The following is a 14,119-nucleotide window of genomic DNA, read 5'->3' as shown; positions in this document are numbered from 1 at the left end:
CAACATGAGGTCACTGCACAATCACAGTGCACTCATACTGTGGTGGAAATATGAGGTCACATCACACTCACTGTGTGCTCATACTGTGATCACTGTGTGCTCCTACTGTGATCACTGTGTGCTCCTACTGTGATCACTGTGTGCTCATACTGTAGTCACTGTGTGCTCATACTGTGATCACTGTGTGCTCATATTGTGGTCACTGTGTGCTCATACTGTGGTGGAAATATGAGGTCACATCACACTCACTGTGTGCTCATACTGTGGTCACTGTGTGCTCATACTGTGGTCACTGTGTGATCATACTGTGGTCACTGTGTGATCATACTGTGGTCACTGTGTGCTCATATTGTGGTCACTGTGTGCTTATACTGTGGTCACTGTGTGATCATACTGTGGTCACTGTGTGCTCATATTGTGGTCACTGTGTGCTCATACTGTGATCACTGTGTGCTCATACTGTGGTCACTGTGTGCTTATACTGTGGTCACTGTGATGTCACTGCGCACTCACTGTGTGCTCATACTGTGGTCACTGTGTGCTCATACTGTGATCACTGTGATGTCACTGCACACTCACTCAGGGACTCATTCAGGGACGTTTTTCTTTATTCCTTTCTCAATCTGATGAGCCAGGCTAGAGCAACTGAGTTTATCTTTTTGTCCTGGATCTACAATTTGGCCAGCTATTTTAAACTCTCTTTGCCATACAAATTGTCGGTTGAGGTCTTTTGCTGGACCACTGTTCTGGTTTGTTTGGCCCACTGTCTTTACTTCGTGTTTTGTTTCACTTTGTGTTTGCTGTAGTGATAATTGTAGAGATAACTCCAGTGCATCAATCTGTTTTTGCAGCCTTTCCTGTTCTGAGACCTGAACTAATTGTTTTGGCTCTACAGCATTCTGGATTGTTGGCTGAGTTTCAACTGGTAAATGAATTTCAACAATTTTGTCTTTCAGGTTAAGCAGGAACCACATACCTTGGTCCTCAAGTTCCTGTACCTCATCTATCTCAATATACTTCACAATGTGTGCAATTAGAAATGAACGACTTTTCCCCAGAACATTCTCATGTTCAGTACCAACAATATCTAGAAAGTCACACACTGCAGTCAACTGATCACTACTCAGTGTATCAAGTGTCCCAACTACTTCAAGTTTCAGGTCCTCTAGCATATCCATGTTGCTTGCGAATAAATGGTCAGTGTCAGTGTAAAGCAGACTGACTACTTGTTTGGGAAGAACTTGTAGCTTCTCCTGGTTAGAGTAAGGAACCTCAGATTACTCGCACTTCTGCCCATCTGATTGTGAGACTACTGCACACCGCTGACCACCTATCACTGTGGTTGTGGTTGCAAGGTGTGATGTCATCATACGGCACTACATCGATCAGCAGGGCCACGGACCATCCTCCTCGCTGGGACCTCCAAAATGTGGCACCCCATGAAAAGGGAGAAATTATATATTAATAAAAGAGACACGGACTCGTGCTCTTGTCTGTGTGCTGAGCTGTATTGGCTGTGACACACAGCATAGCTTGAGTCAGCTACTCCCGGCAGCCTTTGAGTTCCCCCTACTGGACACTCCTTGAATTACATCTAATTTTTAGTTAACCAACAGGATTAGAACAATAACACGCATCACATGAATTAATCATTTTGACTTCGCACTCTTTATGTTGCAGTTAACAAACTAATAATAGTTCATCATAAAGTTAAAAGTTAATCATATTGATCTTTTTAAACCACTACAATAGCATGCTAGCTAGTTATCAAGCCATGCTAATCTGCTAGCCTGCGAAGATCTACAGTACAAGATGTTTTTTTTGTTTTGTTGTTTTTTTTAACATTAATGCATCTGAGATTTTTCTCGTTTCTGAGCGAAACAGAAATGTGGCCTGGATCAGGGAGAGGATTAGGAACATGGGGTTATGGAGAGGATTAAAATCAGCTTTACGTTGGAAAATTTTCAGCCGAGTTGCAGATACACAAAATGCCAAATTAGCCAAAGATTTCTTGGCTGTGAGATCAGAGAAGTGATGATGTAATCAATGATGTAATCGATGATGTAGGCATAACACGACTTTAGAGGATCTTCAGCATGTAAGCTGACATGGAGAACACATGGAGATGTGTGTGTGTGTGTGTGTGTGTGTGTGTGTGTGTGTGTGTGTGTGTGTGTGTGTGTGTGTGTTGTATTCTCTTTCTGTTTAAAACACAAAGAGAGAAATGAAAGTTATTTCAAAGTATTTATGAAAAGTTCTGTGAAAAAGAAAGTAAAACTTAAAGCTGATGTTTTCCTTCAGTCTAAAAGTTCTATCAAAAAGTAATGTATTATATATATATAAAACATATAAAACACACTCTTTAAAATCTTTAAAAGCACTAATACACACATACACAATCTAAAATTTGACAAAAACACTAATACTCACTAATACAATCCAACATAAGTGTTGCTGTGTGTGTGTGTGCTATGTTATTGCATATGTGTGTATTACTGTGTAACTGTGTGTGTCAGAGTTTGTTGTGCATTTTAGTGTGTATGTGTTAGTATGTGTTTACTAAAGTGTATCTTTGTGTGTGTGTGTGTGTGTGTGTGTGTGTGTGTGTGTGTGTGTGTGTGTGTGTTTGGCTATATTTTGCTGTATATTATTGTGTGTATGTTAAAGTATGTTAGTGTGTATTGGTGTTTTCTAGGGTTTTATTCTGTGTGTGTGTGTGTGTGTGTGTGTGTGTGTGTGTGTGTGTGTGTGTGTGTGTGTGTGTGTGTGTGTGTGTTGTCCCAGATTTCCAGAAGACTTTCTGAATCTTAAGATGCTATTTATTTATTTATTTATTTATTTATTTATTTATTTATTTATTTATTTATTTATTTACAGAGTATGTGTCCTTCTGTCGTATCATTTCATCAACATTATCCATGATTTCTGCAGGACACATTTGGAGTGTTCTTCTTTGGTTCCTTTTCAGCTTCTTCATCATCATCATCATCATCATCTTACTGCATTATCTCCACTTGCACACTGTTTATTTTACCATAGAGTGATGAACTACAGAAAGTCTACAGATGAACGTCTTCCTCATGTCTCACTCCACAGTGGTGTTAATATGAAGCTCAGATGAAAGTAGACACTCAGGACTTTGTAGAATGTGTAGAGTTTCATCACTATTTGTGTTTTTCTCTACAATATTAAAGGTGATATATTTATAGAAAAGATACAGAGTAAATGTTGATATCAAACCCATTTCTGCTCTCTGAGATGCTCCGAGTGTTTGTTCATCTAAAAAGCAGCTCAGGTTTCTCTTCAAAACACACTGACGGAACAACAGAGTCCTGACACACTTTAGATCAGACTCACACACACAACATCAGACGCTTCTTTATACTGATAGAAAACGTGTCATAAGTTCATGTCTATTCTGCTGATGAACTGAACTTCGGTGTACTGGTGTGTACAGGGTTAAGGAGGTGTGAACACACATTTCACTGTAAACCTGCACATGCACATATTTTGGTATTGCACAATAACCACAGTGATGCTCTGCTCAGTATAAATAAGACAGCAACAGTTAGAAAAACTCACTCCAGTTTCCTCTACAAGTTTCCAACGAGAGACAAAAGATGGCTGGTTCTGTAAGTAGTGTTTGATTCATATTGTGTTTTTGTTCGTGAGCATTTCTGAGTTTAGGAATGAGATAAAAATGAGTTAGGAATGAGTTAGGAATAGTGTGGCAAAATTCTGGGAATTTTCAAGGCTGGAAACTTTCCATGGGAATTAACTGGGAATTTAAAAAAAAAAAAAATACAGAGTTGAATATAACAAGGAACTTAAATGTAGTTTAAAAAAAAGTCTTGCAGCATAATTTTGTCTAAAACGACAGGATTTAATGCAATTTAAGTTAAACTTGTACCCTGCGTTCCTCGGTCACTTGCACACAGCACACTGCTTACTGGAGCGCCATTGAGGCCAAACCCCCTGCAGGTACTTACATTCTTCCATAACATGCACACTAACACTTTATTTTAGGGTCATTTAACTAGTTGCTTATTTGCATGAATATTAATAAAGTTTTGGCTATTTATTAGTAATTATTAAGCACATATTAATGCCTTATTCTGCATGACCTTATTCTACATTCTTAACTGTACCGAATACCTAAACTTAATAACTACCTTACTAACTCTTAATAAGCAGTTGTCACGATGTGACACGGTGAGACAAAGGCGATTGAGGATCCAAGTGCAGTTTTAGGTTTTAATAGACAAAACACAAACAAACAGTAGGCAGGCAAAACAGATCGGGACACTGAACAGGAACAGAGAACGGCACAGACCAAATACAGATACAAACACAAACAACGACCAACAACAGGGAAGTGAACAGACAGAGTAGATATAGTGGACAGGAGCCAATAACAAAGCAGAGACGATTAGAGACAAAGACAAGACACCTGGGGAAGAGATGGAATGTGATTAGTGTCCATGGTGAGCAATGAGTGGGTGGAGCAAAACAATTAATACCAGGGAGAGACGGCAGACAGAAACAAGGGGAAAACACAGACAGACACATTACAGCAGTAAATTAGGATGTTACACATGCACAGATAATTTGATGGACAACACCCCCCCCAACCACACACACACACACACACACACACACACACACACACGCACACACACACACCTACTCCCCCTGAAATACCAAAAAAAAACCTCCATATATCATTTGGTGGGTGGGTGGGGTGATTCCCCTCCATTTCCCAGGCCTTGACTACAACAGAAGCAGAAACCTAATAAACTTGAGAAACAATGCTTCATTTCACATTTTAATTGGGACTTTTTTAGAAGGGCAAAGGGTGGGGGATGCTTTTATTTTACAGCAATCATAGGGAAATATGTTTATTACAATTATTAAGTTTATTATGTTTATTACAAGCATCATAATGTTTATTATGCTTTTGTGTTACTCGATGAAATAATCAAAGCTTACAATTAAATCAGTCGAGACGTCATGTTTAAAATGTGTATTACCTTGCATGCGTGTCTGCTTATGACCAAACAACATGTTTATTTATGTTTGTATGTGATATAGTTTATACACATTTCCCTAGATTTCCAAATAATTCCCGTAAATTCCCGTAATTCCCATAAATTCCCATAAATTCCTGTAAAGTTTTCAACTTGGAATATTTCCAAAATTCCCCAGATGAAGATCCCGTTGAAAGTTTCCGGAAAAATTTAATGGGAATTTACTGGAAACTTTCCGCCCGTTTGCAACCCTAGTTAGTAATGATATAGGAATGATATAGGAATGATATAGGAATGATATAGGAATGACACAGGAATACTCCATCATGTTTTGGTGTGTGTTTTGTTTAGGTGTGTTTTGGAGCTCTGGGATTCGTTCTGCTCTTTCTGCTCTCTACTGCTGGGGCCGAGGTTACAAATCTCAGGAACATAATTGACCACCTTAAGAACACGTAAGCACACACACACACACACACACACACACACACACACACGCACACGCACACACACACACACACACACAAGAACCTTTTTTAGTGCACCATGACACTAATGACACTTTTATTCTTCTCTGACATTCTCTGACAGCTATGGAGTTAATGGTCAGTATGCTCTGGGCATTAATGTCCTAGATACATATTGTACTTCAGATGGCAAACTCGACCAGAACTTCCTGTCTCAAGATGAAGCAAACAACGTAAAGAACGGAATGAATAGTGAAGAACGTATTTACAATGGTGTAGAGCTGGTTGGTGCCAGACCAAGACCGTTTGGTGATAAAGGTTTCAATATACACTCTGAGTATCTGTTGCTGAGAGGCTCCGATCCCTCGCCCATGCAAAACCTCCTGAATAAAAGGAAAAATGGCTGCACGGTTTTCTTCACCTTAAACTCCCCCTGTGTCAACACCTGCTCAACACCTGGCAAAGAACACAGCATCATCCCAGCTCTCAACATGTTCAACAGTCACAACGGTCCAAAAGCTTTTGTTTTCAGTCAGATTTGGCATCATGATGAGGGTAAGACTGAATGGAAACAGAACATACTTGAGATAGAAAAACGAATTCCAGTCTATCGCTGCGACAACAGTGGATGCGTCCGCTGTGTCACCAATAAGGTAGTTAACATTTGGTGCGTCGGCCAAAAATAATTTCCTTTTTTCTTCATTTTCGAAAAGTAGATTGAATAAAATTGCTTAAGAAAAGAAAGCTTGCAACAAAATCGACTAAAAAAATAGTTTCTGCTTGGCTTGTGTCACTTTTTTGCATTAATCAATAAAGATTCAAGAAGCATCAAATCTGTTGTGACTCTCTTTCATCTCTCCATCAGTTTTAGTTGTTCACCGTATAATTACACTGTACGATGGAAGTGTGTTAACTGTTACTGTGTTAATAAGATTGTGTGGCGCAGTGTCCATTTGTGTGGAAAAAAAATAACCGTGTTTATTTTTCTGGGTTTTATCTATAAATATATCACCTTTAATATTGTAGAGAAAAACATAAATATTGATGAAACAGTACAAAGTCCTGAGTGTCTACTTTCATCTGAGCTTCATATTAACACCACCAGTGTTGTATAAAGTACTAGAAAGCAATACTTGAGTAAAAGTACAAATATCGTACTAGAAAAAGACTTTGGTAGAAGTGAAAGTCACCTTTTAGAATATTACTCAAGTAAAAGTCTTAAAGTATCTGATATTTACTGTACTTAAGTATCAAAAGTCACAAGACAAAGACCAAATCAATTAACGTTATTTTTATTTTTGCATTAATATTTTGTTTGTGCTATCAACTCTGGTAATAAGAATAGTGACATTTCACTGCTTTTGGTTGCCGTCTTTACGGTTTTCTACTGTACTGTACGGTCTTTATACTGTAGATAAATGCCTCCAGCTCTGACTGCGCGTGCACGCTGCGCGTACCTGTGCTTCTCCCTAGAGCGTGCGTACGTGCGTAATGCAATCTAGGAGTAGTGACTCACAAACCTCCCTTATTGCAGTCGCACACATTTCTTATTAATTTATTTTGTAGTAACGAGTAACGAAGATGCTTAGTGGAAATATAACGGAGTAAAAGTTTACATTTTATCTAGGAAATGTAGTGGAGTAAAAGTGAAAGTTGACATAAATTAAAATAGCGAAGTAAAGTACAGATACGTGACATTATTACTTAGGTACGTTAACGAAGTATTTTTATTTTATTTTATTTTTCTCCTGCATGTAAGCTGACATGGCGAACACACGGAGATGTGTGTGTGTGTGTGTGTGTGTGTGTGTGTGAGAGTTTGTGTGTGTGTGTGTGTGTGTGTGTGTGTGTGTGTGTGTGTGTGTGTGTGTGTGTGTGTGTTGTATTCTCTTCATGTTCAGAATTGTTTCGTTATTCTGAATAAATACACTATGATCCACAAATAAATATAAAGAGTTTCACAAATATTTTTACAAATTTCACAAAAAGAAATGAAATTCACAAATAAATAAAATGGGATTTGCAAATAAAAAAATATTCATAAATTGTATTTATTTGCGAATTGCTTCCTGCTCATTAGTGAATCGCGTTCTGTGCATTTGTGGATTTGAAACATTTCTAACGTCAAGACGTGCACAAGAATCCACAAATAGGTGACTCCGCCCACCGTCTACTCCAGCCAATCGGACAACGGTCTCGTGGCGCTGACCAATCGTGGCACGGTCTACCTCAAACCAATCACGTTCTGATTTACTCGCACTATCACAGTGTAATATGTACTGCAAAATACGATTAAAAAACAAATAAAAACATTTGTCGCAGATTCGAGCCCAATCTGGTAACCCTGTATGGACTGTAGCAGCACTAAGGGTTAGTTCAATTCTGCTTTCTTTGGAAACGATTTCAGCATCATCAATGGGTCCAGGGGTAGTGTGAAGAGCGAGTAAATCAGAACGTGATTGGCTGGAGTAGACGGTGGGCGGAGTCACCTATTTGTGGATTCTTGTGCACGTCTTGACGTTAGAAATTTTTAAAATCCACAAATGCACAGAACGCGATTCACTAATGAGCAGGAAGCAATTCGCCAATAAATACAATTTATAAATATTTTTTTTATTTTCAAATCCCATTTTATTTATTTGTGAATTTCATTTCTTTTTGTGAAATTTGTAAAAAAAAAAAAAAAATTGTGAAACTCTTTATATTTATTTGTGGATCATAGTGTATTTATTCAGAATAACGAAACAATTCTGACCCCATATTTTTATGGGTGTCTCGCCCATGGTCATCAACATGGACACAAGACAAACAGGAGGAAACGCCGATTTCGGAGGAAAAACTCTATCTTTTAAAGGGACTATTTGACTGATAACAATTGTAACAATAACAAGACAAGGTATACGTGACCGTGATTAACCTTTAAAGACATCTGGTTAGATAACAAGGTGTGACCCAGCCATTTGGGACACACTTAGATCTTACACTCAATACACCTTCAAAGTAGAATCTCATTTAAACTACAAAGAGGAAAACAGTATAAAATGTGTGAGCAGGATTTGCTCTGGGTTCGTGTTCTTTCTGACTCCGACGAGCCCAAAAAAAACTTTATCTTGAAATAACAAATTTCACTTCACGAAAAAAAAACAATACCTGAACACCATTTGAGGATATTTACAAAACAATTTTATTTGATATAATATCAATCCACTGCTCTAATTACAAAATAAAAATGACCTCGAAGCACAATGGGTGTGTGTATATATATAGTAATAATTATAATATAATAAGTAATTATTATAAGTAATATATAAGTATTTATTATAAGTAATATTCCACAATACATTTTTTCCCCAACTTTGCATTTACTTGAATTTGATTGCATTCAGCACATTTGAAATTATTCACCATGTAAAATAAATCGTAATTAACATGAATTAAAATCAGCATGGAGGATCGGCTCGATATCCCTGCACACCTCGGCAGGAAACTTACCCAGAATTCTTTGCATTCTTATAATATTTTCTACTTTTACTTATGTTTTGATTACTTATATCATTTGATTGTCTTCATGGTTTAATGACTCCGACTCCATCCATGAATGAGTACTGATTTGTCCATGCTAGTGTGTTAGCATGCTGGATATTTGTTGTTAGTGTTGCACCCCTTATAAAGTATAATTACAAAATATAAATTAATAACAAACGAATATTAATAAAAGAGACACGGACTCGTGCTGTTAACTGCGTGCTGAGCTGTATTGGCTGTGACGCACAGCATAGCTCGAGTCAGTCAGCCTTTGAGTTCCCCCTACTGGACACTCGTTGAATTACATCTATTGTTTAGTTGACCAACAGGATTAGAACAATAATAAGCATCACATTAATTAATCATATTGACTTAGCACTCTTTATGTCGCATTTAACAAACTGATAATAGTTATGAACTGTTAAAGTTAATCATATTGATCTTTTTAAACCACTACATTAGCATGCTAGCTAGTTATCAAGCCATGCTAATAGCCAAGATCTACAGTACAAGATGTTTTATTTATTTATTTTTAACATGAAAGCATCTGAGATTGCACACATGGAGGTGTGTGTGTGTGTGTGTGTGTGTGTGTGTGTGTGTGTGTGTGTGTGTGTGTGTGTTGTATTCTCTTCATGTTCTGTCTGTATCTGTATTACACATTAGTTCGTGTTTAAAACACAAAGAGAGAAATCAAAGTTATTTCGAAGTATTCATGAAAAGTTCTGTAAAAAAAAGGAAGTAAAACTTAAAGCTGATGTTTTACTTCAGGCTAAAAGTTCTTTAAAAAAAGTAATATATTATATATTTAAAAACACTAATACACACACACACACACACACACACACACACACACACACACACACACACACACACACACAATCTAAAGCTTGACAAAAACACTAATACACACTAACACAGTCCAACATAAGTTTTGGTGTGTGTGTGTGTGTGTGTGTGTGTGTGTGTGTGTGTGTGTGTGTGTGTGTGTGTCTGTGTGTGTCTGTGTGTGTGTGTGTGTGTGTATTTGGCTATATTTTGCTGTATATTATTGTGTGTATGTTAAAGTGTGTTAGTGTGTATTGGTGTTTTCTAGGGCTTTATTCTCTCTCTGTGTGTGTGTGTGTGTGTGTGTGTGTGTGTGTGTGTGTGTGTGTGTGTGTGTGTGTGTGTGTGTGTGTGTGTGTGTGTGTGTGTGTGTGTGTGGTATTCTCTTCATGTTCTGTCTGTATCTGTATTACACATTAGTTCGTGTTTAAAACACAAAGAGAGAAATGAAAGTTATTTCAAAGTATTTATGAAAAGTTCTGTGAAAAAGGAAGTAAAACTTAAAGCTGATGTTTTTCTTTAGGCTAAAAGTTCTATAAAAAAGTAATATATATTTAAAACACTAATACACACACACACACACACACACACACACACACACACACACACACACACACACAATCTAAAACTTGACAAAAACACTAATACACATTAACACAGTCCAACATAAGTTTTGGGGTGTGTGTGTGTGTGTGTTTGTGTGTGTGTGTGTGTGCTATGTTATTGCATGTGTGTATTACTGTGTAACTGTGTGTGTCAGAGATTGTTGTTGTGCATTTAAGTGTGTATGTTTTAGTATGTGTTTACTAAAGTGTATATTTGTATTTGTGTGAGTGTGTGTGTGTGTGTGTGTGTGTGTGTGTGTGTGTGTGTGTGTGTGTGTATTTGGCTATATTTTGCTTTATATTATTGTGTATATGTTAAAGTGTGTTAGTGTGTATTGCCGTTTTCTAGGGTTTTATTCTGTGTGTGTGTGTGTGTGTGTGTGTGTGTGTGTGTGTGTGTTTGTGTTGTCCCAGATTTCCAGAAGACTTTCTAAATCTTAAGGTATTATTTGTTTGTTTGCTTATTTATAGAGTATGTGTCCTTCTGTCGTATCATTTCATCAACATTATCCATGATTTCTACAGGACACATTTGGAGTGTTCTTTGGTTCCTTTTCAGCTTCTTCATCATCATCATCATCATCTCACTGAATTATCTCCACTTACACACTGTTTATCTTATCACAGAGCGATGAACTACAGTAAGTCTTTCTTTTGTCCATGTTGATGACTGAACGTCTTCCTCATGTCTCACTCCTCAGTGGTGTTAATATGAAGCTCAGATGAAAGTAGACACTCAGGACTTTGTAGAATGTGTAGAGGGTAAGAAATTACAGAAATTGCACCCAAATTCCACTCCAAGGTACACATCTAAAAAGAGCTCATTCCTAAGAAGTATCATAAGGTAATACGTTTAGAACTCTAAACATATGAATGTGATTCAATTATAAATATGGGGATGGCGGCAGGACATTAGGGATCACCACAAACAAAGGGTCTACGTGACCGCGATTACCATTTGAAGTGACCACTTGGTTGATAACAATACCAAGCCAAGGTCTACGTGGCCGCGATTACCATTTAAAGGGACTATTTGACTGATAACAATTGTAACAATAACAAGACAAGGTATACGTGACCGTGATTAACCTTTAAAGACATCTGGTTAGATAACAAGGTGTGACCCAGCCATTTGGGAGACACTTAGATCTTACACTCAATACACCTTCAAAGTAGAATCTCATTTAAACTACAAAGAGGAAAACAGTATAAAATGTGTGAGCAGGATTTGCTCTGGGTTCGTGTTCTTTCTGACTCCGACGAGCCCAAAGTACGCCATGTATTTTGTCACTGCTATGCTGGAATAAACTTCTTGTTCTTCATTAAGATCTTCAACATCATCGTCTTATTTTTGCACTACGCATTTATTTCTTACAAGAGTTTCATCACTATTTCTGTTTTTCTCCACAATACTAGAGGTGATAGATTTATAGAATAGATCCAGAGTAAATGTTGATATCAAACCCATTTCTGCTCTCCGAGATGCTCCAAGTGTTTGTTCATCTAAAAAGCAGCTCAGGTTTTTCTTCAAAACACACTGACGGAACAACAGAGTCCTGACACTCTTTAGATCAGACTCACACACACAACATCAGGCGTTTCTTTATACTGATAGAAAACATGTCATAAGTTCATGTCTATTCTGCTGATGAACTGAACTTCAGTGTCCTGGTGTGTACAGGGTTAAGGAGGTGTGAACACACATATTTTGGTATTGCACAATAACCACAGTGATGCTCTGCTCAGTATAAATAAGAAAGCAACAGTTAGAAAAACTCACTCCAGTTTCCTCTACAAGTTTCCAACGAGAGACAAAAGATGGCTGGTTCTGTAAGTAGTGTTTGATTCATATTGTGTTTTTGTTCGTGAGCATTTCTGAGTTTAGGTATGAGTTAGGAATGATATAGGAATGACATAGGAATGACATGGTAATGATATAGGAATTATATAGGAGTGATATAGGAATGACATAGGAATACTCCATCATGTTTTGCTGTGTGTTTTGTTTAGGTGTGTTTTGGAGCTCTGGGATTCGTTCTGCTCTTTCTGCTCTCTACTGCTTCTGGGGCCGAGGTTACAAATCTCAGGAACATAATTGATCACCTTAATAACACGTAAGCACACACACACACACACACACACACACACACACACACACACACACACACACACAAGAACCTTTTTAGTGCCATATGACACTAATGACACTTTTACTCTTTGCTATTATTTCAGCTATGGAATTGATGGTCAGTATGCTCTGGGCATTAATGTCCTAGATACATATTGTACTTCAGATGGCAAACTCGACCAGAACTTCCTGTCTCAAGATGGAGCAAACAAGGTGCAGGAGGGCTTTAATAGTACAGAACGTATTTACAATGGTGAAGAGCTGGTTGGTGCCTTACCAAAATTGGCTAAACGTGTCGTTATGCACTCTGAGTATCGGTTGCTGAGAGGCTCAGATCTCTCGCCCATGCAAAACCTCCTGAATAAAAGGAAAAATCGCTGCACGGTTTTCTTCACCTTAAACTCCCCCTGTGTCGAAACCTGCTCAACACCTACAGGACGCCACAGCATCATCCCAGCTCTCAACATGTTCAACAGTCACAACGGTCCAAAAGCTTTTGTTTTCAGGCAGATTTGGCATCATGATGTGGGTAAGACTGAATGGAAACAGAACATACTTGAGATAGAAAAACGAATTCCAGTCTATCGCTGCGACAACAGTGGATGCGTCCGCTGTGTCACCAATGATGTAGTTAACACTCGGTGCGTCAGCTGAAAAAATGTTTTTCGAAAAGTAGTTTGAATAAAATTGCTTAAGAAAAGAAAGCTTGCAACAAAATCGACTAAAAAAATAGTTCCTGCTTGGCTTGTGTCACTTTTTTGCATTAATCAATAAAGATTCAAGAAGCATCAAATCTGTTGTGACTCTCTTTCATCTCTCCATCAGTTTTAGTTGTTCACCGTATAATTACACTGTACGATGGAAGTGTGTTAACTGTTACTGTGTTAATAAGATTGTGTGGCGCAGTGTCCATTTGTGTGGAAAAAAATAACCGTGTTTAATTTTCTGAGTTTTATCTATAAATATATCACCTTTAATATTGTAGAGAAAAACAGAAAGAGTGATGAAACGATACAAAGTCCTGAGTGTCTACTTTCATCCGAGCTTCATATTAACACCACAGTGGAGTGAGACACGAGGATTTCAATTAAAGAAAAAAAAAAAACAATACCTGAACACCATTTGAGGATATTTACAATACAATTTTATTTGATATAATATCAATCCACTGCTCTAATTACAAAATTAATTGACCTCTGTAGCACAATGGGTATATATATATATATATAAGTTATATTCCACAATACATCCCTCGAAAATATTTTCCCCCCACTTTGCATTTTCTGGAATTTGATTGCATTCAGTGGATTTGAAATTATTCTCCATGGAAAATAAATAAGTGAGAGAGTGGAAGAGCCGCAAAGAAGGTTATAGAAGTTTTTTTTTATATAAAAATTAACTGCGAAGAATTTTCACAAATCCAGGGAATTTGGCACTCCTGAGGTTGTACATTGTTCTACTATTTGTGTTCAAATTGTTTGTAAGGTTGTGTTTTGTGTCCGTTTCTCCTACACAAATGCATGTTTTTCAAAATAAAACATA

The 14,119-nt window shown here is 37.5% G+C and overlaps 1 protein-coding gene and 1 pseudogene across 1 annotated transcript; both read left to right on the top strand.

The window, feature by feature from the left end:
- The first annotated feature begins 3,487 nt into the window (after positions 1-3,487).
- On the top strand, positions 3,488-6,227 carry LOC125145909 (annotated as a pseudogene).
- A 5,911-nt stretch (positions 6,228-12,138) lies between these two features.
- On the top strand, positions 12,139-13,231 carry LOC125145937. Its single transcript, XM_047820885.1, has 3 exons — positions 12,139-12,279; positions 12,460-12,563; positions 12,682-13,231. Exons 1-3 carry the CDS (start codon positions 12,268-12,270, stop codon positions 13,229-13,231), a joined length of 666 nt encoding a protein of 221 aa, XP_047676841.1. The 5' UTR covers positions 12,139-12,267.
- Positions 13,232-14,119: the final 888 nt, after the last annotated feature.

The sequence above is a fragment of the Tachysurus fulvidraco genome, chromosome 11 (assembly GCF_022655615.1).
Source record: "Tachysurus fulvidraco isolate hzauxx_2018 chromosome 11, HZAU_PFXX_2.0, whole genome shotgun sequence".
Classification (NCBI taxonomy): domain Eukaryota; kingdom Metazoa; phylum Chordata; class Actinopteri; order Siluriformes; family Bagridae; genus Tachysurus; species Tachysurus fulvidraco.
The sequence above is the reverse complement of the archived record's forward strand: the minus strand, read 5'-3'. Positions and strand labels throughout refer to the sequence as shown.

Bases quoted from the DNA above. Each gene is read 5' to 3' on its own strand.
- LOC125145937 (XM_047820885.1), top strand. The intron at 12,564-12,681 runs GTAAGCACACAC...CTATTATTTCAG, and splicing joins ATTGATCACCTTAATAACAC to CTATGGAATTGATGGTCAGT.